The sequence below is a fragment of the Rasamsonia byssochlamydoides genome, assembly GCF_041956645.1.
Source record: "Rasamsonia byssochlamydoides strain NRRL 3658 unplaced genomic scaffold VTN77scaffold_1, whole genome shotgun sequence".
NCBI classification, from domain to species: domain Eukaryota; kingdom Fungi; phylum Ascomycota; class Eurotiomycetes; order Eurotiales; family Trichocomaceae; genus Rasamsonia; species Rasamsonia byssochlamydoides.
The window spans coordinates 251,340-276,469 of NW_027192384.1; the positions used below are offsets into that span (position 1 = coordinate 251,340).

The 25,130-nt window shown below is 48.6% G+C and overlaps 8 protein-coding genes across 8 annotated transcripts; 5 read left to right on the plus strand and 3 right to left on the minus strand.

Moving 5' to 3' along the window:
• Positions 1–7: 7 nt before the first annotated feature.
• On the plus strand, positions 8–564 carry VTN77DRAFT_87 (uncharacterized protein; the record flags this gene model as incomplete). The annotated part of the gene is made up of 2 exons (XM_069425225.1): positions 8–201; positions 297–564. The coding sequence occupies 2 exons, from the start codon at positions 8–10 to the stop codon at positions 562–564; spliced, it is 462 nt and encodes a 153-aa protein (XP_069282451.1).
• A 4,776-nt stretch (positions 565–5,340) lies between these two features.
• VTN77DRAFT_88 (uncharacterized protein) lies at positions 5,341–6,506 on the minus strand (the record flags this gene model as incomplete). Its single annotated transcript, XM_069425336.1, has 5 exons — positions 5,341–5,460; positions 5,530–5,592; positions 5,656–5,709; positions 5,767–6,266; positions 6,317–6,506. 5 exons carry the CDS (start codon positions 6,504–6,506, stop codon positions 5,341–5,343), a joined length of 927 nt encoding a protein of 308 aa, XP_069282452.1.
• A 3,597-nt stretch (positions 6,507–10,103) lies between these two features.
• Positions 10,104–10,713, minus strand: VTN77DRAFT_89 (uncharacterized protein; the record flags this gene model as incomplete). The annotated part of the gene is made up of 3 exons (XM_069425447.1): positions 10,104–10,342; positions 10,417–10,483; positions 10,711–10,713. 3 exons carry the CDS (start codon positions 10,711–10,713, stop codon positions 10,104–10,106), a joined length of 309 nt encoding a protein of 102 aa, XP_069282453.1.
• Positions 10,714–12,865: 2,152 nt separating this feature from the next.
• VTN77DRAFT_90 (uncharacterized protein) lies at positions 12,866–13,915 on the plus strand (the record flags this gene model as incomplete). Its single annotated transcript, XM_069425559.1, has 1 exon — positions 12,866–13,915. The coding sequence occupies one exon, from the start codon at positions 12,866–12,868 to the stop codon at positions 13,913–13,915; it is 1,050 nt and encodes a 349-aa protein (XP_069282454.1).
• A 2,808-nt stretch (positions 13,916–16,723) lies between these two features.
• VTN77DRAFT_91 (uncharacterized protein) lies at positions 16,724–19,024 on the plus strand (the record flags this gene model as incomplete). Its single annotated transcript, XM_069425670.1, has 1 exon — positions 16,724–19,024. One exon carries the CDS (start codon positions 16,724–16,726, stop codon positions 19,022–19,024), a length of 2,301 nt encoding a protein of 766 aa, XP_069282455.1.
• An 876-nt stretch (positions 19,025–19,900) lies between these two features.
• Positions 19,901–20,245, minus strand: VTN77DRAFT_92 (uncharacterized protein; the record flags this gene model as incomplete). The annotated part of the gene is made up of 2 exons (XM_069425781.1): positions 19,901–19,912; positions 20,003–20,245. The coding sequence occupies 2 exons, from the start codon at positions 20,243–20,245 to the stop codon at positions 19,901–19,903; spliced, it is 255 nt and encodes an 84-aa protein (XP_069282456.1).
• Positions 20,246–20,625: 380 nt separating this feature from the next.
• On the plus strand, positions 20,626–22,777 carry VTN77DRAFT_93 (uncharacterized protein; the record flags this gene model as incomplete). Its single annotated transcript, XM_069425892.1, has 3 exons — positions 20,626–20,779; positions 21,124–21,166; positions 21,259–22,777. The coding sequence occupies 3 exons, from the start codon at positions 20,626–20,628 to the stop codon at positions 22,775–22,777; spliced, it is 1,716 nt and encodes a 571-aa protein (XP_069282457.1).
• A 1,853-nt stretch (positions 22,778–24,630) lies between these two features.
• Positions 24,631–25,119, plus strand: VTN77DRAFT_94 (uncharacterized protein; the record flags this gene model as incomplete). The annotated part of the gene is made up of 1 exon (XM_069426003.1): positions 24,631–25,119. One exon carries the CDS (start codon positions 24,631–24,633, stop codon positions 25,117–25,119), a length of 489 nt encoding a protein of 162 aa, XP_069282458.1.
• Positions 25,120–25,130: the final 11 nt, after the last annotated feature.

A 25,130-nucleotide genomic window follows, 5' to 3' on the forward strand; every position in this document is an offset into this window, starting at 1 on the left:
ATTCCAGATGGATCCAACTTTCGTACGGAGTACTTTTCTGGGGTCTCGAAGGAACCCCATGGCCTGGAAACAGGACAATGGACGAATGAGGACGACTCCTGAACGGCGGCTCTATCGTCTCACCTCTCCTGGTGTTGACGGAATACTTAGTACGGAGCCGTTCAGGTACTACGGAATCACTCCAGAGCCTTTTGAGCATAGGTGAGTACGAGTGATTGCGTCCTGTAGGCTGTTCCTCGTGGACGGAGGGGATCAGCGCTGGGACCCTGGGAATCGGACAGTACTGAGTATTTTAGCCTGTTAGCACTGGCTGCATATGTAGCTAGCGGATGCCCATCGTTATCTCACTCTCGGGACCTTCCTGAATTCTTCTATACGAGTGCCGATCACGGTCATAGCAATGCCTCTGAGCGGTCCGGGCAGACTGGCCCTGAACAGATTGTGGGCAGGTTGAAGTTTAGAGCTTGTCGGGTTCTTGTGGGGGTGGCCCAGCTGGGTCAAGCGGGATGCCCATGGGGAAAACGGACGGGTGCGGGTTCCTGGGGTTCGGAAATTGGACGCTGAAGCGATGCCGGATACTGATAGACTCAACGAGGAGTCGAAGATACTCCGTATGGAGACTGAGTTGGTTCCTGGACCCGGAGCAGTTACTCTGTTAGATTAGCGCGTAGTAAAATTAATTTAAATTGATAATTTGGTCTCAATTCATTTGTCCAGCTGGGCAGAGAATTTGATTAACTACGACGCTTAAAGTCTACTAAGTCTATTTTGCACCTCACTACTCACTAGAGCCGCTCTATGTGGAGCTTACGAAGTAGTTAGGCCTTAGGCTGCAGGCTGTTCGTGTGCCGCAGCGCTGATCTTGTTGACACCTTTCCCTTTTTCGGCATTTTCTCACATTTATTTCGGCAATCATGTGAAATCAGTGGAGTTTTGCTGAATAATGAACGGGTATGAACCCGTCTTTGCTACTTAGACGTTACCTCGGACTAATTAACAGCCTAAAAAAGCGGGGGTTCTGGGGCCTAGAAAACAGCTAAACTAGCAGTGTTGGTGATTATGACTACTAGGGAACTTGAAAGTTAGCAAGTTAACAACTGTTGAGGGGATCGGTTGGTTGGATTGGATTTCATTTGCCAGTTGACCTGGGACTGAGTGACTTTGCCAATATCCCCTGCCAGCTGCTGTCAGACCTAGATTCGTGATTATTTAGTGTTCAAGTCATCAGCCCGAACGGATTAAGGAGTTATCTACTCCGTAGCCTAGGTAGGAACTGTTCAACTAGCCTTTCAGCTTATTTTTTCCTCTTCAGCGATACAGGAGGAAGGGGAGTTGGAAGGTACGAAAAAAAAGGCAAATACCTAAAAAGCCCTGGAAAGGAGGTACCAGGTAGCTACCTAGTTTAGTAGGTCGCTGAGACCAGTGAGAGTGAGAGTGAGCTGTGAGGCCAACGGCCCAACAAGGCATAGGACAGGGGTCATGAAAATTTTTTGGCCCTAGCAATGAACAGCGGCATGACTCGTGACTTACGAGAGACAGTCCTAGACGAACCCAGATCCTAGAGGAACGATCTAACTACCCATGTCGTTAGCGGCATGCAGGTAGTTGCCCGTTCAGGGCCAGGCCTAAACACTACCTTACAGTATCATGCGGACTCTAGAGAGTACGAAGTGGATGGCAGTACGGAGTGCGAAAGGCATGAATATATTTTAAATGGTTCAACAGTGTCCTGTGGAGACACCAAACACTGGACTTGCTATTATCAGGTTCTTCGACTTGGAAGAAGAGCCCGAGACAGCCTGTGGTGATACCTCTCTATCATTCCTGAGACTTCGTCAACTATGAATGTAGAACAGCTGGGTTCTTTTTCTTTTTTTTTTCAACACTGCAACCAGTGGTAACCATTCTCAATGAGCTGATTACGTAGATTGATTATCTTGACCTCGAAATCGTCTGGCAAGCAAGTAGATGCTTGTCATTGAATGAAGGCGCAGTGATTAACATCTCAAAGTTTGTTTCGGTATTATCGTATTTGACCGCCTTTGTAGGCTGCAGCACGGCGTATGCAAGCTCCTGCAAAACATATCGCATGATGCGGAGTAAATCTAATTAGTACGGAGTACAGAGTATGGGGTAGACTTACTTTGTCTATTAAGATCTTCAGATCGGTTCCAGATCTGTCATTCTCGGAGCAGATTGGATGTGGAGGTAATAATATCTGCCTCTAAGCCCATGATACCTAGGTTAAAGCTACTCATGGCCCCCATCTAGAATACTTATATTGTCATAGTGCAGATGGATTGCGGAGTAAGATATCTCTCTGCGCCTTGGCTAGATGTACCTAGGTTAAGGTATACCTACCCCCGCACTTCACGCTTGCACGTGAACAGTGAACCATAGTTAGATGGTTGCCACTATGATTCCACTCAACTTACGGAGGAAAGTAAGGCTCTCCTGAGCACTTAACTAATATCTGGGTTGACTGGTGGGATGCGGTCTACTCGTATCCACGGACAGGCGGAAGATCCCTCCTCAATCTCATTATTATTTCAGTTCTGAAGGTAGAGTTACATTTGCCTCTTTGTTATTGATTCTCTACTCTGTACCTAAGCAGGTTGCGTAGGTACTGAAATAATCCTGAGATAACCACCTAGGTAGGGTCAGTGATGTGCTCTCTGCTGACTGAATAGGAGGACAGATTCACTTGAGGAAGTACTCTATCGATCACCACTCTGTATTCCGTATGGAATACTAACTATGTACACACCATTCATTGCATTCAATGAACTCACTGGCTGGTTCGACATTCTACCCGATAGATCCGACTTTGGTGCTAGGAAAGCAAAGAAGGAGGTAATAACACCACATTCCTGACGATAATTGAGTAGAATTACTTAATGTGAACTGGTCTGTCTCCCTTCCCCTCGGACATCTGGTGGAATAATCAGGAGGCTACCTCAAGTATTGTTGACAGTGCTTTAATTGAATCAATGCCTGTCTGCATGTAAATGTTAGGCAATCCATGTTCGAGCTTTGATCTAAGTGAAATCTAGTCCTGATGTTTTCTTTTGCCCTGCCAGTGATTTATATGCAGTTCAGCTTACCTGGCAGCCTGGTCTTTATATATTATGTGGAAATATACTGAATGTCTCCCTTGACCCCGAATTGTATGTAGCGATTTGACGGTCTGTGCAGGATGCCTAAGATTTACTTGATTAATCTCAGCGATCACTTTAGCTAGAGTGAGTTCTTGGAAGGACTTGTTAGACAGCAAACACCATCAATACTGGGATTTATTATATTATTTCCTAATTTAGTAATTACCAAAGATTAGCGGTTAGCTCCTAGTAATTTACTATTATTATCTACAAAGCCCCCTACTATTTTACCTATATATTGCTTTCTCATTAGTTCACGTAATGCTCTTTTTTGATTCATATATTTACTTCATTTTGGCCTACCTTGCCTCTAATATATAGAGGCTTCTTAGTTAGTCTAGTTAAAGAAATTTATACATGACTTCATTCTCACACATTCTCTCAAAATCATGATTTTTCGCTGTGATTTATAGAACTTCCACAGTAAAAAAATATTTAATTCACTGTAAACACGGCATCCAACATTCATCGAGCCTAATCATCTGTAACGAATCTTCCCTCTATAGATAGGACTACTAATATGAAATAATGGTTAGCGGTATCTCGGGTATTGTAGATGGCTGCTACGTTTCTAAATATTAATACAGATCTATATAGCCAGGTGTTGAAAGTGAGAATCATGACCACTCTGGAAAAAGTGATGGACGAGACAGTCAGTTAACGAAGTGTCTACCAATTAATAATAGCCGTAACTGACAATAAAATGGAAGACCTCACCCCTGCCCCGTTGGTACTTGGTCACTCGGATTCCGAAGCAGCAGTCAGTCTGCAAAGCAATCCAACCTGATGCCCACCCGAGGGAGCGCAAGCCCATATCGCACTGAAACTGAGTAAATAGACGGTACATCAGAGCTTTTACGCTCGCCTTAAAATGGTTCGATTCCTTGAGGTGTGCTTGTTCTGTCAGATCTCGACTTCCGTATTCCATGGACATAATAAACTCTCCTAATCCAACATGTTCAACACAGTCCTTCCACCAGCATGATCTCACAGGGCTTGTTGACGATAAGCATCGTTCAAGTTGCACTCAGAATTCCCACTCCCCATCAAAACTCGCCACTCTATGGCGATGACTAAACTTATGAGCAGGAGGTTCAGACGAAGAGTATCAGGAACGGTAAAAACAAATCCCTGGGTGAACTTACCGGCCATCAGGTCTACAGCCAGCTGTTCATCTCAGAAGCAATTACACGATTCAACGGAATAGTTCATCACTAACGTACAACCAGAACCAGGCAGATTAATAAATACATTAGGGTTAGTAGATCTATCTCTTTAGTGACTCAGAATTAACTATCTACCTAGGTACGAACCAAACATCACAGTGAATCTTGATAGGCGAAGAGACTGTAGGCAGCAGACCGTTGGTGACTATTTAATCCAGATTCTCTAATTTTCAGATTCAAGAATGATCAACCTTTAAATACATAGACACCGTGAAAGCTTTCCAAATCAAATCTCGCGTTCCTGTCTCGCACCTTCTGTCCCCGACAACATTCATTTTGAAAGGTGGGGGAAAACATCTACTCTCGTCCAAATCCATTCTTCTGTCTTCCTACGCCTCCCTCTTCTTCCGTCCACCTTTCTTTAGTATTTTCCCCCCTCGCATACTCACGGCATCCATCTGCCTCGATATCATAAGTAGAGATCTTCTTCCTATGACTTCGGACCTACATCGACACGTTCTCCTTGCTCATTGTGTCGCTGTCGTGGCTCGTGCTTCTGCCAGATTCTTTTGCCCCGATCGTTAAGCGTCATCTCTTCGAGCTCCCTTACTGTGCCGAAAATGAGTCTCAAGAAATCCGAGTTCGAGCACGCTCTGCAGATGGCTGTCAATCGACAGGCAGCGTCATACGAGAATGCGGTGTCTCTCCATATCCGGTAGGAGAACGACGACACCGAGGCCGCTACTGATGCAGGCCACTTCCAGTCAATAGTTACCGCATTTGGCTTCCCTGCTGCAGAGGAGTACGAAATCGAAGAGAAAGATATTATGACAATTCAATGTCATAGTGATTTTTTAAAGGCCAAGGGAAACTGTATAAGACACTCATGTCAGTCAGAATGCGAAGGTTGCGGTTCCTGCTCGTCTGAGCCACTTCTGCTGTCCTGCGATCTGCCATCCAGAATCTTTTCAAGTTCCGGTATGACCAGAGAGTACCCCACAGCTCACCATCCTGGTTCATATCCAGTTGGGTATCTTGGTCTTGAGCATTTCGAACTGACGTAACTCCGGGTTGTGAGTATAGTGTGATGTCTCTGTGATGGATCCCCACACGTTCCAGGGAAGTTTGACCGCCATCTATAACAGGATGAGAGTTAGATGGACTGGGGAATACATACGGAGTAGATAGCTGAGAGGTCTCCTTACCATTGTGTTCTCGTCATTCCAGTGGTTCATGAAGGTTTCGGTGCTGAAGACGGTGCCACAGTACTCATAGACCGTGTGCAGTAACCAATTCTAGTACGGGAGGGTGAAACGACAATTATAGTCTACTGCTTTGGCATTGGTGTGGTCAGTGGGGGCGGGCATTGGGATCATCTCAGACAGCTGTGTAGGGAGATGCGTTAGTCCTAGCGGCGATGAGGCTAGACAGGGCACACTCACATAAGGCTTGTTCTCATCTAGGTTGATTTCACGATGGTATATCCGTACATACTTCCAGACAGTGTCGACAAAGTCTCTTGCCGACGCAGCCGTATCCGCTTGCAGCTCAGCATCCATGGGGCGACGAATGAGGGCTTGTTTCTGTTGCGATATGACTTGCTTCTGGATGATATCGTCCCAGGTAAATGCCACCGCATCAGGCGATTTACATCCCGGGAGTTTGAATTGGGGATTCACCCATGAGATGACATGCTTGAGCATGGCGAAGACAACTGCCCCTGTATGTTGGGCATATTCTTTCATCACCTTGGACCAGGAAGAAAAGCGCAACTGTCGAATCGAAAGACCTTTAAGATGGTGAAAGGGGTCAATATACGGACGGTCGGTCAAGCGACTCAGGAACTCAGGTTGGCGATGGCTGTATATCACGCCATCCACCTCTGCGGGTTCAGACAGCAGTTCCCAACGCGGGTTTTCGTCATGGCTCTTCAATCTTTGAGCTTTTCAACGTGTTGATGAATTAGAGGTCTGTTGGCTTCCAGTTGAATACCCCAATGGGGATCGAGAGCAGCGATGTCTACGATAGCGACCATGGCCAAGCCTTGACTGGCGTCGCTCATTCCTAGATCGAGCTTCTGAGGCAGCTCGGTAGGCTCGACTGAGGCCGTAGACTTTCGTTTTCGAGAGGGCGGTCCCTCCTCCTCCAAGACAAGGGTGTCGAATTCATCGGCGGATGACATGATGGCTGGTTGCAGAGAGACCAAGGGAAGGTAGTTGCAAGGACGTCAATCCCTGAGTTCCCTACTCTGTCTTTGTTAGGGTGTCTTTCTGTCAAATTCAGGTACTGTACATATGTGATTGCTCGTAGTGTCCATAAGCTATTGCGAAGATATGTAATACGAAGGAGAAGTAACACCATGTTAAGCAGGACTCAGGCTTTCCAGTCTGGCAGGAGCCACCTGCACCCTACCTACCCAACTAGGAAGGAAGCAGACAACATAAACACCACAGCAAGGTCTTAGCCCCAACAAACCCGGTCAAACGTTAAACCCTCCGACCTCCCTTCATCTTCTCTCTGAAGACTTGGGGTCCCGGCTTCGAGACGCGCAGTCGTCAGTAAAATCCCTGCCTGCTTTGCAACACAGGGGTTTTCGTAGCACCCCTTAGTTAGCTATAAAAGCTGGGGAGTGTGAGCTTTTTTATATTATATCAGTAATAATAAGTACGCACCTTCTTTTCTTTTTGATTTCTTCTATATCTACTTGTAAGTTTTCTTCTGTTATTTTTGTTGTCTTCTTTTTTCTTTCCTGGATGTTTTCACGATTGAGAGGCAATTGATATCAGCAATTTAATTTGTCACTCATCTCTCTGGAAAAAAAAAGAAGGTTCTGCAAGCAATAGAATTATCAAAGTAAGAACAGGAAGTACTTATTTCTCAAGAGTATCACAGCTCAGCCTCTAATGTCTACCGAAGGAAATAAAGTGTGTGAGTTGCTCGACATGGAAATTCTTTTTTATAAAAAAAACTTTCTTCTTTTAAATTCTTAAAACCTTTCATTCTGGCACAAAAGGAGGAAAGGAATCTTGCTTTTTGAAAACAATATATACTACATAATATTCTAGTTCGATAAACCTCCTCTACGTTTTGTATCAAGCTTGCTCTCCCATCTAACAAGACTGGTTATCTATCTCATTTTCTGCCACAGAAAGAATTTTTTCTTTTCAACATGAATACGAATGTCTGCATGGAATATCCCTCTCTAACTGTACTAACTTTGTCGAGACTCCCATTGTCACTACCACAAATCTCCTTCCCACGACAACAAGTCTATCGCGTTGCGATGTCCTGGATGATATACTGTGTTGAAACGATCCTATAGTTGACTTTTTATGAAATGATCCTTGCAGCCATCTTAAAAAAAGGGAAAAAGAGAGAGAGAGAGAGATTTGTAAGACTATCCTTTTACATAATTGCAATGTGTAATATGAATGTGTCTACACGGCCATTCCATGAAGAAACGGCTCCAGGTGTGAAAAGCGGAAGCAGAAACGAAAACGGAAGAAGAAGAAGAAGAAGAAGAAGAAAAAGAAGAAGAATTTTACTCCATCATAGGTAGAAAGTCTGACATATTATGAGCATGACATTCTATATTCCTATCAGTCTTGTTTTTCCTCCATGGAACATTAGGTACAGGTTAACTATATTGATTTAAGGAAACTACAAAACTACGAGGAATTGCAGCGGTTAGTTAAAACAGATCACGTACAGTACATATCTCTAATTACAGGACTCTAATCCAGCATAAACACAGGATTCTACGGACTATACAGATTGTATCCTACGCGGTTGGAACAGTTCCATAACCAACTGCACTGTCAGGGATGGTACTGTACTGTATGTACATACTTGATGGTTGGCCCAGCCATGCTCATACATACAAGCTCACGTCACCTATACTAGCTAACCGACCAATCCAATTAACAGTCATAGGTAGACGGACTCCCCATTGATCGTCGATCCTTGATTGAGTTGGTGGGAATGTCGCTCTTTTTGATGACCGCACATTGGATTGGACCGTTGCAGCAGCTGGGCTCTTCCTTCGGGAGCAGCTGCATTGTTCCAGCGAGACTGCCGACAAACTATCAAACCATCGAGCAGAGACGCGGTGCGAGGGCTGATAGGCGAAACTAGACCACAGACCAGACCACAGACTGCGAACACGGAACCCATGGATTGGGTTGGATGGTGAGAAAGGGAAAAGAGAAGAAAAGGAAAGGCGGGGAAGGGACGGCGTTTCAGATCTCTATCTACGGAATACATACTCTGTATTTAACTATCTGACAGGAAACGATTCAGAGGGGGGGGGGGGGGTAAAGGTCATGACGTTTGCTGACAGTGACAGCTGATTTGCGACATGTTTCATCTATTACTCCGTACCAGTATGCAGGATTACCGTTGAATGCGCATATTCTTCCCCAACAAACTTGTCACACCTTATCGCTTATCGATATACCAAACAAGCATGCATGCATCATGTTAGGATTCTAGAGACTGGTCCAACGAAAGTTTCCTTGATTGCATCATCCGAAACAGATGTCTATGGGATGATGAGTCAGGTTATGGCGTACGATAAGATTTAGAAGATTTATTGTGAGACTGTTGTGCTGTAAGTTCTGACTCGTGAGTCACACGGTGGGGTATGATTGCTAGTCTGATAGGATGGAGTAGGTAGATCAAACCGTGCTGAGGTGAGTGGTTGATAATACCAACGTTTTTTTTTTCCTGGTTGAAATCTCTGTCGATGAATCGCGACTGTCTGAACTAGCTGTCAAGTCGTGTTAGCAAGGTTATCTTTTGACTCACGCGTCATGGTCGTGTAGAGTATCCTTGTCGATCTTGTTTCGTAGATAGGCACGCCATAGGCGGTGAGATTCACGGGAGAAACGCGACTCCAGCTCGAGTTTGACTTCTGTGCGGTATGAAGACATGGATTGGAAAGCAGTGGCATTTGTGGTTTCCGAGATCAAACGGCCGTTTCAATGGCCTTGCTATATAAAGTTAACTTTGACACATCGTTACGAGCCCATCCTTTGGGTGGTGTTCTTCTAGGACCTTGTTCCATGTTCCAGAGATTTCCTGATCTGGACGAGTGCATGAACAAGTGGATGTCGTGGCTGATGATCGATCGTTTTCAATCGCAGCCTTCGCAGGGCTGTGGCACCGCCACATGCTGATACAGAGATGGTGTGGCTGTCACTGGCGACTCTCCACCCCGTGGCGCAGCCCATGCCCGCATGGCATTAATGCCTCTTGTTTGCCAAGAGATCGCCATCATGCGACCCAAACGTCGAAGCCTTGAAGCCAAGGAGAATTTTGTCCTGTTGCGGATGTCCTCCGTACGCGAGCATCGGCCCTGCAATCAAATTCTGCCACAGTCGCGCGTCCTTTGTTGAGCGCGGCGATGCAACCTTCCATGGGTCTTATAGGTCCTGGTATGTCGATCGTGTAACTGAGCCGTACCCTTCTAAGGAGTTGACATTCCGACGCCAGCCGGGCAAAATATAATGTTGTATGCTGTGGAAGAGGCTTGATTGTCCATGTGACCTGCAGTCATCATAATGGCTTTCTTGTATGCCCAAAAGAGCCTGCTGCAGTCTCGTGACAGGGGACGGCCCGATTGGGTCGTACCGCCTTGGTCCTTTGGTTCAGGTCCTCAGTTCTAACAGTTGATTCCAGACTTTGATAAAGGTTTGGCCTGGCTCTCACTTCTCAGGAGCTCTTCTCTGACAGGTCCAATCTTTTCCTTCCGGAAGATTGGTCCGGATGAAGTCTTTCTTCAGATCCCCAATCGTACGACAAACCCGGCACCTTCAGCGCTGGGTGGCGTCAATTGCAGAAAGTCTCGCGATGACGGTCCATCTGGGCTGTGCCAATCGCCGATCGTAGCTGGGATCTCAGGTAAAACGCGCTGAATGCCTGCCGCCATCGGCGAATCCGATGCCTGAAGTGACCCAAGACCACCACCCGAGCCCCACGCTGCCCCTCCTTCAGCTTGCACAGAACTGCCCAGGTTGACTGAATGGGGAAAATAGTGAAAAAACAATAATAATAATTTTTTTTCAGCAGACATGGTCGGACTAACTCCCTACCTGGTCGGTCGCGACCTAGCCAGTCTGTATGGTTGTGTTTCTCCTGTGGAGTTGCCCCGAGCGTTGTCTGGATCGCTGTCCATTATCTCCTTTTGCACGACCCGACTATAGCACTTCCTCAGTTGTTAACATGATTCCTTCCTGGTTGAAATTTCTTTTACGATTCCGGTCGCATGCATGAGGGATCCCTTCCACATTCCAGGATTACGATCATGAGCCATGTCCAACGTCTACTGATTTGTAGACTAAAATTGACGTCTTAACTCTCGAGGCGAGAGTTCCTTGATTCCGTACCATGGTTGTGTCAGCGGCAATGGTCCGTGGATCCTGCGTATGTAATATGTGGACATGACCAAGTCTAGATCGTTGCTGAAATGGTTATCGGCAAAAACCATGGATGGATCTATCTGCTCATCATATCTGTGCTCAGGCGGGAGAACGGGATCCAAGACCCTATTCGAACCTCAAAAGGCCGGCCTTCGAAGCTAACCTACCTAAATATCAGAGTCGTCGTGAACTAAAAGCTAAAAGGTCTATCAACCTTTTTGGTCGGATCAATGCCCATTTGCCCACTGTGAGGCCGTATTCCAAGCACGACTGAAAATCTCCATTGTCTCGATCGGGCGTTACGTCTAGGCGCTGTCGATCGATTTTTCCCTGCCACTGCTAGCCCAGCGGAAAATTAAACCATGTAGAAGGCAATCTCCGCAGTTACCAATCCGTTTGTTGGGGATATTAGCTATCCTACTAGAGACCTCCGATAACGTCTGTTGACTTGCTGAGTGTTATTGGAAATGTTGCCATTTGCTTTCAGTACTTTCACCTCCTTTTCTGCTTCTGCACTCCAAGATCCATTTCTCGCCATTTCTTGCCACTTCTTGCCACTTCTTTCCACTTCCCACTTCTTGCGCCTCGTGACCATGCCTCGTGGACGAATGCGCCCAACTTGGGCAACGTTCTCGAAGAAGACAACTTCGGTGTGCCTCCAGGTTCAATATAATATTAACCGATGATCGGAGGTCTTGTGGAAGGTCCATGGAGGAGGCCCATCCCTGTGGATTCGATCGTCGTTGGGGGCTTAGCGCTCTTCTGCCCTGTCGAGATACTGGGTCTGTACAATGATGCATGGCCTTGCCCGTTTCTGGTAATCAGGTGGCAACACCGGCCGGCCGGTCCTTCCTTGTTCAGAACAAGCATTTTCGCTCCTTCTTTTCTTGTTATTCTTCTTCCTCCTTTTCCTTCGACATGCGAAGTGGACGGTATCGTTACACCATTTTCTCCACTGCAGACAGTGGCAGTGTTCCAGTATCAACACCCGCCTGGATTAACTAATTAATTCCCTTCCAGGTCAGGTAGATACAGACCCTTCAGCACTCCTGCAAGACCAGCATTGTCCTCCGTATGCGTCAAGCCGTCCAGAGTCTGCAGGCAGCAAAGTGGGACAGCAACCCCATACAGTTGTTTCAACTCAGCGCCTGCGCGAGTCCGCATGCCCGGATAGGCGCCCATCCACAGCTTAATTCTCTAACACGGTACACTTCTGCTTCTGCAGGCGCCTACCTGCTGAATTGATCCAGCTCCTGCTGAAGCATTCATGCAAGCCGCCACATGGGCCCGATCATGGCTTCAGGGCGACCGACAATGCAAGCCGTAGTGGTAGATCGAAGACATCTGCTCCAATAGTAATACAATAATACCAACGGATTACCATAACTATTATCGTCGGTGCGGACGGCGTCCTTTTTCTGCCCTGCGAACAATATCCATAACCTAGGGCGAAATAATACCGAGGCCAGGCGCTACACTATCTTGCCAGTTGCATGCCACCAAATCCACTTGAGCAACGATGCAGGCCACAGCGCGACGGGCTCCGCTCCTCCCCAGCGCTGCACGTCATGGCCAGGCGCACGGTACACTAATTCTTACTGTTGGTTAAAACGCCCCTCCCCGTCAGTACAGTCCAGTATAATAACCAACCCGCTGTCCTCCCCCAGCCACTGTCTTCGTGTTGCCTCTTCTGGTCATCCTCACCCTCCCACCTCCGTCTCCCCCCTTCATCCCTCTGCCCTCCTTTCCATGTCCTCTCCTTCTTCGATTTTTCTTTCTTAATCTTGCGCGCATTCGCCCATACCACATTGAACCTCTCTCCCATAAACCCATTTCGTGTGCTCCGACCTACGCAACTGTTCTATGCCTCTATTCTGATATCAGACGATCCTCATTCGTGGCGCTGGTCCTTCGGTGCTGCATCTAAACAATCTTACTCATCTCTGGGCAACCATACCGATCTGGACAACGACTTGGGTGGGCGAATGTCGCCTCTGTAATTTCGCTTCTTTCCCCCCCCCCTTTCTTTCCTTTCTTTCTTCACGCATATCTCGCCACCATCATACCAGTTCCGAACTAACGCCGTGCGCATCGAACTTGATTCTGCTGGCGCATAGTCACAATGCCGACGGCCCTGCTGCCCGCCTCGGCGGCTGCGTTTGCGCCCCGGGGAGCCCCCAATGTGGTCTTGGGCTCCAAGGTGGAACCATGGCTGACGGCAACCCTCAAGAGAGTCAACCGGGTGAAGAGACCGTTGAACAATGTGACGCAGCATACCCGATGCCTGACAGAGACTCTCTCTTCGCCCAACGCCATCTGGACGCTATGCTCCCTGATGTTTCCCAAGGCTCCCGACGCCGAGCTTCGCAAAGACGAGAACCCCTTGGTTGAGGCCCTCTTCAACTATCAGATGATCCACATGGAAGCCTATGTCGTTCATGTCGACATGGTCTCGCAGAACGAAGTTGCTTTCAAACTGACCCCAGAGACGATCGAAGCATTGATCGAGTTCCACAAAGAGGTCTACTCGGTGGACACTGCCGCGAGCACCTGGGACTGGTCCGACAAGGAGGTTCAGTTGAAGAAGTTGCAAGAGGAATTCGTGCAGGCCGTCAACAAGTTCATCTATCGCACCCACGTCCAAGCTCTGGAAGGGCTGGAAGAGGACGGCGCCGGTGAGCTGCTGTGTGGTCGAAGCGAAGACGCCAAGGCTGCCATCCTGAGCCTCTTTGTTCCTCTGCTTCCTCCTCCTCCTGCTCCCCGGATCGTGGACGTCCTTCGGCCTGCTCCTCTGTTGCCCAGTTCGACGGTGCCGGAGGACTGGTGGTCGAGCCCGATGCAGCACCAGCCCGTGCCAGTGGAGCCCTGGAAGGTCGTTCCGTCGAGCCCCAGTCCAGTTTCCACCGGCGATACCAATCCCAACATGTGGACCGGTCTTGCGATGAACGAAGCTCAATTGCCATCCCCGGCGCCCTCGTACAGCCAGCCCTACACTACTTCGCCCTACAACGCGTCCCAGTACTACAGTGCTTCGACAACCATGGCCGCCATTGCGCCGCTTCCTCTCCCGAGCATGCTCGTCCAGCCCTGCAGTACGGCAGCGAATATGGCGGGGTTTGGCTGGGGGGACCGCTACCAGGACTTTGCCTTGCCTTACGGAACGACCATGTAGTCGTTCCACTGGCGTAGAAAGCAACCATGCATGGCTGCTCACACCGCACACTTCATCTCCATCTGTGTAGCCATGACAAAGTGTTCTGCGAGACCTGGGAGCTGGCTTCTTGGACAAACAGGGAAAGACTGAAATCTTGCGCTAATTTTTTTACGAGAAACGGGGCCTTGCCAATGACACAGACGATTTCGCATGCAGGCATCAGCATTCGACGGCATTATGACGGCGTTAGCGTTGATCGACTTCCGAGATATCGTGATACTCCCTCTTGTTTTTCCCCGTTGTTCCATCATATACATACACAACATAATTCTGCTCGCATCACTATCTTGTCGTCTGTCATGCTCTCTCTCCCTTTGTTTTTCTGTTTGTGTGATTCAGCAAGCGTTGTTGCGGCTATCATTGCATAAGAACCGGCGGGTCGGCTATCTGAATTATTTCTTCCAGACTCCCTTTGGCGGAAGTTTCTGTTTATGGATCCCACATTTATGTCATCAAGACCTGGTTGCCTCGCGGCTTGGGATACTATTTGCACGACTTTCTGTTCCTTTCGTTTCTGCTGTCGCATTTCGTGGCGTTGGTGGTACAGAGAGGACACTGTGACGATGTCATGGCTAGGACCATTAATCGATCCAGGGACACTCCTACCGCCGTACCGCCGCTACCCTGACTTCACTTCCGATACTGTGTATTGGACTGGCAATCCTGTCGAGATTGGTGAAGGGGTCGATCTGCGACAGCGCGGTTCATGCGTTGCATCTGGCATGCAATGCACACGCCGCGTTATTGAGTGCGCTGCGGTCTGTTGAAGGCATGACTCGATTGGACGGAGGTTCAGCATCATGCATGTCTCATGGGAGTCAATGATATTCATGATGAATAGTCAATTGACAGGTCGGAGGAAGACAAAGAGGTCTGTGACCTCCTTCTCTCCACCATAGAACCCCCAGAGACGCAAATGTTGGGCCTTCGTGACTTTCTGGCCTGCCCAAACAGCCGCGGTGCAGCTCAATACCATTCAATAGGCTCATCCCCTATTCTCCAGGCTGGGGTTTTTTGAAAATTCCTGGAGGCGCTCATGTTTCTCTCATCTCTCCACTGTGTGGAAGGCTTGAGAGAAGATGGGAATCGGATGCTGGATACGGACATACGTTCGTTCAATTGACGTCTCGAAAGCAGGTCTTTTGAGGAGAATCTCTGTTCTGTTTCTTCGTTCTTTTTTTTTTGTCTCTGCTGTATGTAGCTTGAAATCAGATCTTAATTTTGGATAGCCAAAACAGTCAGTCAGTCAGTCAGTCAGTCAGTCAATAGCAGAATCAATTAAAAAGGCTCCTCTCGTACTGCTTCCAAATGGATAAATGGATCGAATTATTTACTCTCTACAGAGCGGAATACGGAACGGAGTAGTACTTTGCCTGCGCTAGTATCATGGCAGCTTAATTAGCATAGCGGGTCCCGGGGCAGGACAGACGCACAGACCACCTAATTGCTAAAATTGGCTCTCTACAGTAATACAAAGTAGGCGTTGCTGCGCCTGCTACACTACATAACTGTCTGCATTTAATACTCTGCATTATAATTATAATTATTATAAGTTACAAGAAACTTATAGCAGGTTCTACAGTAAGAGTTACTGTGGTAGGGACCGTAGCATTAGGTAGTCAAGGACTAACTAATAGTAATATTGTGGGTGGGTTCCAAATAGATATTTCGGGGGCCAGGGGCCAAAAGTTCCCGCATAGGCAGGCATCTCAGATATTATGTATCTTCTCTTCAAGCTCGTCGAGAGAATGGAGACATTATTTACGGATTGTAAAATATTTTGAACAGGAGGAAAGAAAACAACGTGCCTAAATTGAAAATTTCATCAAGGACCTACCTACCTACCTACCTACCCACCTACCTACCTAAGTAAATAAAAAGTCGAGTGTATCAACAATGGTTCAGAGCGCCAGCCTCGGAACTTTATTTAGATCCACGATGACGTCGAGCATTACGGAGCTACCTAACAGTAGGCTGCCAAGAAAGAAAGTCAGTCGATCGAGGCTGGGGTAACGAAACGAGCAGCTCGTCAACTCGTCGCACCTACTGTAAGTAGGTACTTAGTGGAAACGGAAGATCCAGTCTGTTATTTAACTAATTCTTTGTCATTGTTATTCTTCTTTTCCTCGATGCTCGTCTATTATATCTTTCTGAGTTTGTTTTCTTTTTTCCATCTTCCTTCTGAAGCAAGCCAGCGCAAGCGCACGCCGTTTCCGACCGACACGATGAGGAGGGGTGTTGCCCAATTAATCTAAGATCACGCATGGACTGGACTTCTTACCAAGGTACACAGCATATATTACCTACGCCCAGTAAGTACAGTACATACCTACGTACTTGTACCCAGTACTGTACTGCACATTCACATGATCCTACGCATGCGACATTAGCGAACAGTCTTTTTCTCATTCAGTTGTTTGTTGAAGTCAACAATTCCCTCCAGACGCGGAAATAACGACCTGACGACGAGCCTGCCGAGCCGAGCCGTATTCCTAGGAGATGCAGTCTGCTGCGTCTTATCGGTGAAGCAAGCATTGGCATCAATCAACAGTGCACATCACATCAGTTCAGTTCAGTGCAGCTAGCTACGTACGGCTAGCTGCCCCTCATTGATTCTCTCTCCTCCCCTTCTTCTTTTCGAATCGCCCCCACTCACACATCCCACGGAAGGATAGAAGCAGAAGTGAAAAGAAGAGAAGGAAGGGAAACGACAACAGCACGAAACTAAGCTTCATTCTTGGAGGCTTGAGACAGAGGGCTTCGTAAATGGCTGCCTTGCACGAAGCGCTGCAAGGTCTGGGCCCGATCTCCTGGGACACCATTCCTACCGACTCGCCGGACGAATTACGAGCCTACACCGCGAATATTTTCAAAAAATCCCGATTGATCGTTGAGACGGTCCCGGAGCCTTCGACCGGCAGCGATGTTAACTTGCCTTCATCAAAGAAGTCCGCCGTATCCTCCAGCTCGCATCTCGCGTCATTGCAGAAGGAATGGGGGAAACCGATCAAGATCAACAATGCGAAGGAGAATCCCCTTGGTATTACTATGTACAAGCTTCCCGGCAAGGACGCCAAGGGAGCATGGTTTGCTCGTCGCAGCATCCATGAGGGGCTGCCATTCAGCAGGTGGAAAGCAAAGATGCAGATTGAGATGGACGAGACCCTGAAGGCGAGACAAGAAGAGATACGACGAGGGCAGACACCCGAAACGAGTATACGGGGCATCGGTGGAGACAAGAAATTGGAGAAGGTCGAAATCCGTGATGCAAGCCAAGAAAACGTCCTGGGATGCATTGCAGTGTACCAGCTTTCTGCTCAATTCCCCGGTCCTACAACACCACGCGACTTCGTCACGCTCATGATCACAACTGACAGAGCAGATGATGACGAAGATGACACGCGAAGCTATCTGATCGTGTCGAAACCCTGCGATCACCCAGATGCGCCGCCACGCGGAGGATATATACGAGGGCAATACGAATCCGTGGAGTTTATCAGGGAAATACCGCTGAAATCAAGCAAGAACAAGACTTCGGCCACAGCAAGAGTCCAGGGACGTCCCGGACAACCACGCGCTGCTTCCTTTCCCGCTCGTCTTGAAGATCAGGGAGACACTCGATCGGAGGCTCAGCCAGATCTCGCCTCGGATAAATCAACACCAGCTCACAGCACTCCAGGTGGCAGAAAAAGAGGGACTACTGAGACAGCGGTTCAGGGCCAGCGAGAATGGGAATCTGATGATGAAGCCGAAGAAGAAGATGGAGACGCTACAAATCCTGTGGAGTGGATTATGATCACCAGGAGCGATCCTGGTGGCAGCGTACCAAGATGGATGGTAGAGCGGGGAACCCCTAAAAGTATCGCTCTAGATGCTGCCAAGTTCTTGACCTGGGCATCACAACCGGATCAGCCTGAAGAGACGGTACAAAGTGCCGAAAGGAGGGAAAGTATCAGCAGTCTTCTGATGAATGGACGCCTGGCTGGCATCGACGGGACATACGAGGAGGACAAGCTGGATGCTGTGGAGACCGACAGCGGAGCGAAGCAGCTCAATGAATCAATAGACAATTCTCTGGAAACCAGTTCTGACGACGATGATGATGAAGAGCCAACAGAAAACGGTTTGTGGGCCAGCGTTACCAGCTTGATTCAGACAGGCCTGGAAAGCTATGCACCTCGAGCGGTTCTAAACTATATCCCTGGTCATTCACCGAAAGGAACCGAGAGCAAGTCTCGAAACATAACGGTGCCAGTCGTGGTTAATGAAGGGAGCGCTCAAGGCGATGATGGTGATCATGATGACGCTGCTTCATTGATGAGCAATACGAGCAATGATACTTTTACCAGCGCAGACTCCAACATGCTCGCATCCGGTTCGGAAGATGTGCCTCGGGGAACTGCTGGCCAGGGTCCCTATCAATCGATATCATCCACGTCTCTTGAAGGTTCTTCCACTGGTCTCACTGGTCTCAAAAACAGTACAGAGGGCCTTTTCCAGAGCAGTGATCGAAAGTCGAAACCAACATCCCACGAGAAGGAGCTTGCCAAGCTGGCATCCCGCAAGAAAGAAGTAGAAGCCAAACTGACGACGGTCCGTTCGGAAATCAAATCTCTTGGTCACCGTCCCCCGAAGGACGGTGCGGAAAGCGGACCCGACAGTGACCGCGCCAGTACCACCAGCAGCATGCACAAACAGGACTCCAACAACACCAAAGCCCAGGCGGCGGTCCAGGACCAGAAACGCATCGCGCGGTTGTCCCGCACTGAATCGAAACTCGTCTCGCAACTCCGCAAGATCGAAGCGCAACAATTCAAAGCCGCCAACAAGCTGGAGTCGCGGCAGCGCAAGGAGGAGCAACGCAGGGAGAAAGCGCGCTCTCGGTCTGAGATCGATGATCTGCGCCGGGAAGTCGAGGATCTCAAGAAACAAGTCCGGGACCTGCGCGACGAGCGGGAGCGATGGGTCGACCTGGTCGGGAGACTCCAGCGAGAAAACACGAAACTCGTGGCTGAAAACAGTCGTGGAAGCTTGAGGGGAGGCAAGGAGGAATACGGTACTGATTAGCCAGCAGATAGGTACATATGGATATACATACATGCTCCTGCATTGTTCTCTGCCTGGCTGGCTCACTGCATACATATTGTAAATAGTGTACGGAGTACTTCTAGAGACTTAGGGTTGGTCTGGTTCGGTTCTGTTCTTGGCGTCGAGGTTTACCTCTCATGGGAACGTCACGATAAATTGATTCATGAGTTGATGATTAGTACATACACTCATTCATGATTGACATGTCTATATTCTTGTCATTAATAGGACTTATCCATGCTGTCTGCCTCTCTTGAGGTTGCCAGATTCAGACATGTCCATATATGTCAATTCTCGAACCCTTGTCCACCCCCTTATTGCACACAGTGGCGCGAGGACTGTACCAGGAGTAGGTAACGGTTGCTCTATTTCGCAAGAAAGCAGCAGTAGATTCTTGACTTGACAGAGCTATGCACCTTTTTTTTTCCCCTTCCTTCCCTTCCCTTCCCTTTATCCCCCTCACCAAGTCCTCCTATCTTTCATATTCGATCGTGCCAGTAGTGAGTACGTGCGCGGACAGATCACAATGACAGGCGGGCGGGCTTTGAATTGAGTTCAGGGAGTTCTGCTCCTTCAGAAGAAGCGACAAAAAACTCATCTTTAGGTAGTTGATTGCCGGCTGTTTTGTTCGAGTGTAGGTAAGGTAACTTGACAGACAGCTGCGACTGATCCATCGTGTTGTGTCGCACCAAGTCCGCGAGAACGGTTCCCGAGGCCTTCAAGGGTTAGGGTGAGGGACCAGTCCTTATGCTTGAGTTCGATAGATGGATGGATGGTTGGTTGGTTGGTTGGAAAGAGGAGTCCAGTCCGGCCAGACGAGAATCCAAGCTGTGCATCACACGGATCGAATCGCAATCATTCTTGTTGCTGCACCCGTAGAAAAAAGAAAAACGTTAATAATCACCCCCCATCCACAACAACCTCGTGAATACAATACAATCAAGACGACAAACATACCTCCGGCGGATTCCCCGCGCCCCTCACCATCTTCTCAATCATCATCGCCCGCACTTTCTCCTTGGGCTCGCCCATGCCGATCGCCATGTAGCTCAGCAGCGGCGGATGTCCGATGTACGAGGCGTAGCTGTCACGGATGATGTTGGATGTCCACTCGTATTTGGTTGTGTCGGCGTGACCCGTGCCGACGTAGCGGGCTTGAAGGGCTTCGAGGTTTTGGAGGGTGCGGAGTTTGTCGGCCATTTTTTCCCCTTTTCCTACAAAAAAGGATTCCTGGGATTGGTGTTCTAGCGGGTCTTTTTGAGCGTGTGTGAATGAGGAGGTGGATGGAGAATAGTGGTGGTTGAGAGCGAGGAGGATGTAGATGTGCAGTTCAGTAAAATGCTATTGCTCCGGAGTTCAACTTTGAGGTCAATCGCAGGCGTTCGTTCTGCAGTTAGGATCACGTGATAATTACCACGGGGCATCTGACTCGAATCCATCCAATAAGAGACCGCCTTTCACAGTCTTACTACCACCTAAATCTACTACCTACTATCAATTACATTTCATCGCACGCAATGATTTAATTCCAGTCGACTTAATAAATTTGATAAAACTAAAAAGTGAGAAAAAAATTCTTGATGGAAGAGCGTCCGACGCATCCCTCCCTACCATCCCGCATAGCAGCCTTGGTCCACGCACATTTCGATGCGCTGCCCGCTCGCTGCAAGCCCATGACGCGGGAGGATGGGTCTCGGGAATGGATCCCTATGAGTGGGATTGTTGTTGTGAAAGGTGTGTATATACATACATTGCTAGGTATATGCATATGTGTTGGATATCTTTGCTGCTGAGGATATTTTTCTATCTTCTGCAAGAATTTATTATGATGTACAGTACAGTACTTCTTGGACGGGGGTTGTTTTGTTTCAAGCGCGAGTGTTAATGATAACCCCTCCGGATTGGATTGGAAATAATTGATTAATTGTTACCTTCTGTCGTGGCATGACATGAGTTTGGTTTGTTCAAACAATGGCTTTTTTGATATTTGTTTTAGAAATCATGGCCTGGCCTGACATGACTATTTCATTGCTCGAAACAGAAGAACTGAACTGACGGACCTTCTCAATTGGAAAAAGGAGAAAATACACCTTCGGAGACGTTGACTTGTGTGGCTGTTACGTATGTCCTTCAATTACCTCCCGAAAATCGATATAACCTGCCCTTTATTCTGTTCTTCTCCCTGTTTATAGGTTACAAGCTAATATCAACAGAACCGGTGCGAGATGTCTTCCCTCGTCTCACATCCCGCGATGTCGGGGACTGGTGCTCCACGACTGCCACGCGGAAATCCTCGCCCTTCGCGCGTTTAATTACTGGGTCTTGAATGAATGCCATTCTGTTATTCTTCGCGAGCAGCAAGAGAAATCGTCTAGAAGTTCTCCATTTGTCCGGAGAAGGTCCGGACAGACTTGTCCCCACGAGTCGCACTCCTGGCCGCCATTCGAGATCTGCCCCGATATCAGAATCTACATGTACTGTACCTGCGCTCCATGCGGTGATGCCAGCATGGAACTCTGCATGGCTGCTCAGGAGGACCCAACGCCGTGGGCCGTGACGCCCAAACCAGAACTCACGACTGTCGAAGAAGGCATGACGTCTGCTACTCAAAACCTGCTAGATGGCCGCGCCCACTTCTCCATCCTCGGCGTGGTCCGTCGCAAACCTGCCCGCGCAGACGCAGAGGCGACATTGAGCAAATCGTGCTCGGACAAACTGGCCCTGCGGCAGGTGACCTCCCTGCTGTCGTATCCAGCCAGTCTCCTCGTCGCGCCGACGGAGAACGCGTACCTGGCCGGGCTCATCCTGCCGGAGGAAGAGATCAGCCGCGTCGCGTGCGACAGAGCCTTTGGCGCCGGGCCCACGGGGCGGATGAGAAAGCTGGCGGGGCGATGGTGGCGAGAGCGGCCAGACGAGAAGTACGGATATCGATTTCGGCCGTTCGAGGTTCTCTCCGTCCCGACTAAGACTGTGGAAGCGCTGTGGCCATATGGGAAACCGAAGTCAGACATACCTGGAGCATCAACCAAAGGCCGCAAAAAGAACAGTAACAAGCCTAGCAATATCTCTGCTGTGTGGGTCACAGCCCCTTCTTCTGCTGCTGCTCCATTTCAGGTACGAAGCAGCTCAGAGAATGAAACGACAAAGCACAAGCTGCGGTCTGCGACGACCACCGGTATCGTCGAAACGATCATCAATGGCGTCAAGCAAGGGAACCAAGTTGCCTCGGTCACCGCGCGAGGCGCCTCTGTCCTCTGCCGAGCGAAGATGTGGAGTTTCCTCCGTGAGATCATCAAGACAGCATCGTCATCAGCAGCAGCAGATGATAATGTTATAGCTGATGACAAAGAAGACCCCTCGACGATCCTTACAGCAAACGAAAAGCACACCTTTACACTTCCATGGCGAGCGATCCTCGAAGCAAAATCATACGGACAATTCAAAAGACCTGAAGAATCCCCAGAAGATAGCTGCCCCTCGATACCAACACCGCTAAAGCCACAGCTGTCAACACAGCTAAAGCTACGAAGACTAGCCATGCAAGACGCAAAACGCGTGCTGCAACCGTGGATACCGAACCGGGGAGACGAAGACTGGAATGTGTTGGAAGTTCTTGTCGCGGAGCCTAAGGATAAGAATAGGAATAAGAGTACGAGCACGAGTGCGAATAGGAATAGCGATAGTGATAGGGATATGGATAGGAAGGTAATGGAAATGGGAATGAATTCGTGATCTGACTATTCCTTTTTTTTTCTTCACTGATGATTATTAAAATAAAATATATGTACATATATAGAGAGAGAGAGATCTAAAGCTTATACCTCCGGTCTTTGGCTTCTCTCAATGACTGAGCAGCCAAGGATGCTATGAGCTTCCCTCCCTTATCTTCTATCGTCGTGGGCATTGGATGTTGACCGCACTGCGCTGCCCTGCCTTGCCTCCTCGATCGACAAATCTTTTGGGAAAGGGAGCAGGAAATTCATTGAAATCCTGAAATAGGAGCTTGCTACTTATCAAATACTAAGTATACTCAGTCTACCCAGGGCTTGGGGCATAGGGCTAGGGCGGGCAAGTTCACTCGACCACGGTCCACCCCAGGCTCCAACTCACCTTCATCATCTTTGCCTACACGGTCACCCACGCGTCATCCACACTGAATTATCATTGCTGGAGCTTGCTTCATTCTGATTCCTTGCGCTCTGAGATATCTTCATCTAAATTTGTTACTTTGTCGGTTGTAGCGCTTATCCAGACAGCTGGAACCAAACTGAAGCGAGCGAAATCCAATCGAACGAACAGAAGTGATACAGGAAGGGAGAGAGACTACGTTCTCAATCGCAACAGAGAGGCAATGGATCAGCCCGGTATTTTCGCAGATTTTGCGGCCAAGATACGACGTCTCCTTGAATGTCCAGATCGCGATGCCGTTCTCCTTGCATTGAAAGACTTGGCAGAAGGAAGAGGAGCATCTATCTCGGGGTTCATGATAGGTTCATTGAATGGTCTAGGGCAGCAACCCACAGGAAGAAATGCCTCAGACAGTGATTATTACACGGAGGCAATGCTCGCACTGTTGACGTGGGGGATGCGGAATTTTCTCGTCGAGCCTGCACAGAGTGGGAGTGACTTATGGACTTCGATGGGCATCATCGATGGTCCAAGAGGATATAATCAGAGGTAGGCTGACTATGAGACTGAGTGCAGCGAAGCCATTAACCAAATTTACTCTTTTTATAGAATATTTGCCTCGGGGATTTACCTTGCAAGTGGCATTCGGGTGGTGCCTCTAGAGGGAGGACTACTTATGCCCTCTCTCCCAATGCCAGGCATAGTGACAAAGGCAGAAAAACGACCAGTCAAGCCTTTGGATGTGGACCTCCGGTATATTGATGATTGCCTTGCTCAGGAGGCTAGTGTTGGTACTGTTATTGCTACCTCGAGATTTGGTTGGGAGGATTTATCGGCATAGTGTGTCTGTCTGTACGTGGATACAGATGCTACTATAACGCGTCTAGCAGAGTTTGCTGCCAGTCAACCACTCACAATCATTCTGCAAGGCAAACTCCAACATGCAACTGAAAGGGTAGAAGAAGCTACTGCCCGGCTGCTGGAACCATCGGGCCTTGATCGGGTAGCGATATGCTGCCGACAAGTCCAGCTGAGGAGAAATAGAGTAATGCGTGCGGCCAGCAGCATTGGGCCATTTATCCATGGCCAATCCATCTCGCTACTTGGTGCAGAGACGAAAGGTTCAGTCGGTGTTTTCTTGTCGCCAGAGGATGTGGCTGAGAACCACCAAGTCTATGCTCTAACTGCATACCATGTCTACCACTCCATTCCGCCAACGAAACTCGCGTCATAACTCCCGGTGGACTGGATATTCTGACTCGCTTGCTCGAAACCTATTCCTGTTCAAAAGACAACGGGGTGCTTGATTTCCTACTAGATAGATGGAGCAACCCGTGTGGAGAGATTAGACATGGCCACATCGGAGTGAACGGCAATGGCTGGAGCAGCGATTGGGCCTTGGTCGATCTCGCAGATGAGTGGAGAGGGGCCAACGATCATGGCTGGACGACAAAGAAATGCGAGACTTATACGTCGTGGCAGAAAGGGGCAATCCACAAACATTTACTGGTTCGAATGGCATCATCACGAGGGGCAATGCCATGGCTGGAACCATTTGTTATAAGAATGGAGCCAGCACTGGTTGTACCTGTGGGCAAGTCGGCCCAACAGAAGCATTGATGTACCGGAAAGGCACAGCAGATCCCATAATGGAGCAGGAACTACAACAGCCAAATAATAATACCCCACTGAGCAAGGTCGAGCATTCGAGATTTTTCATCGTTCATCCAATGAGTCAGGAGATGTGTGTGTCAGCCAGGGGACTCCGGTTGTGGAGTGTTCTGTCCCGTCCCCGAGGAGGATGGTTGGAGTTGGGCTGGGCAGTTAGTGTCTATATTCAGGTTGGAGAATGGACCGTCTCTCGGCCTCATGATACCCCAGAGCGAGGTCCTTCACTCATTGAAGGAAGTCACCGGGTAATTCTGGCGGTTGGCCAGTTGAATTAGGGCTATGCCTG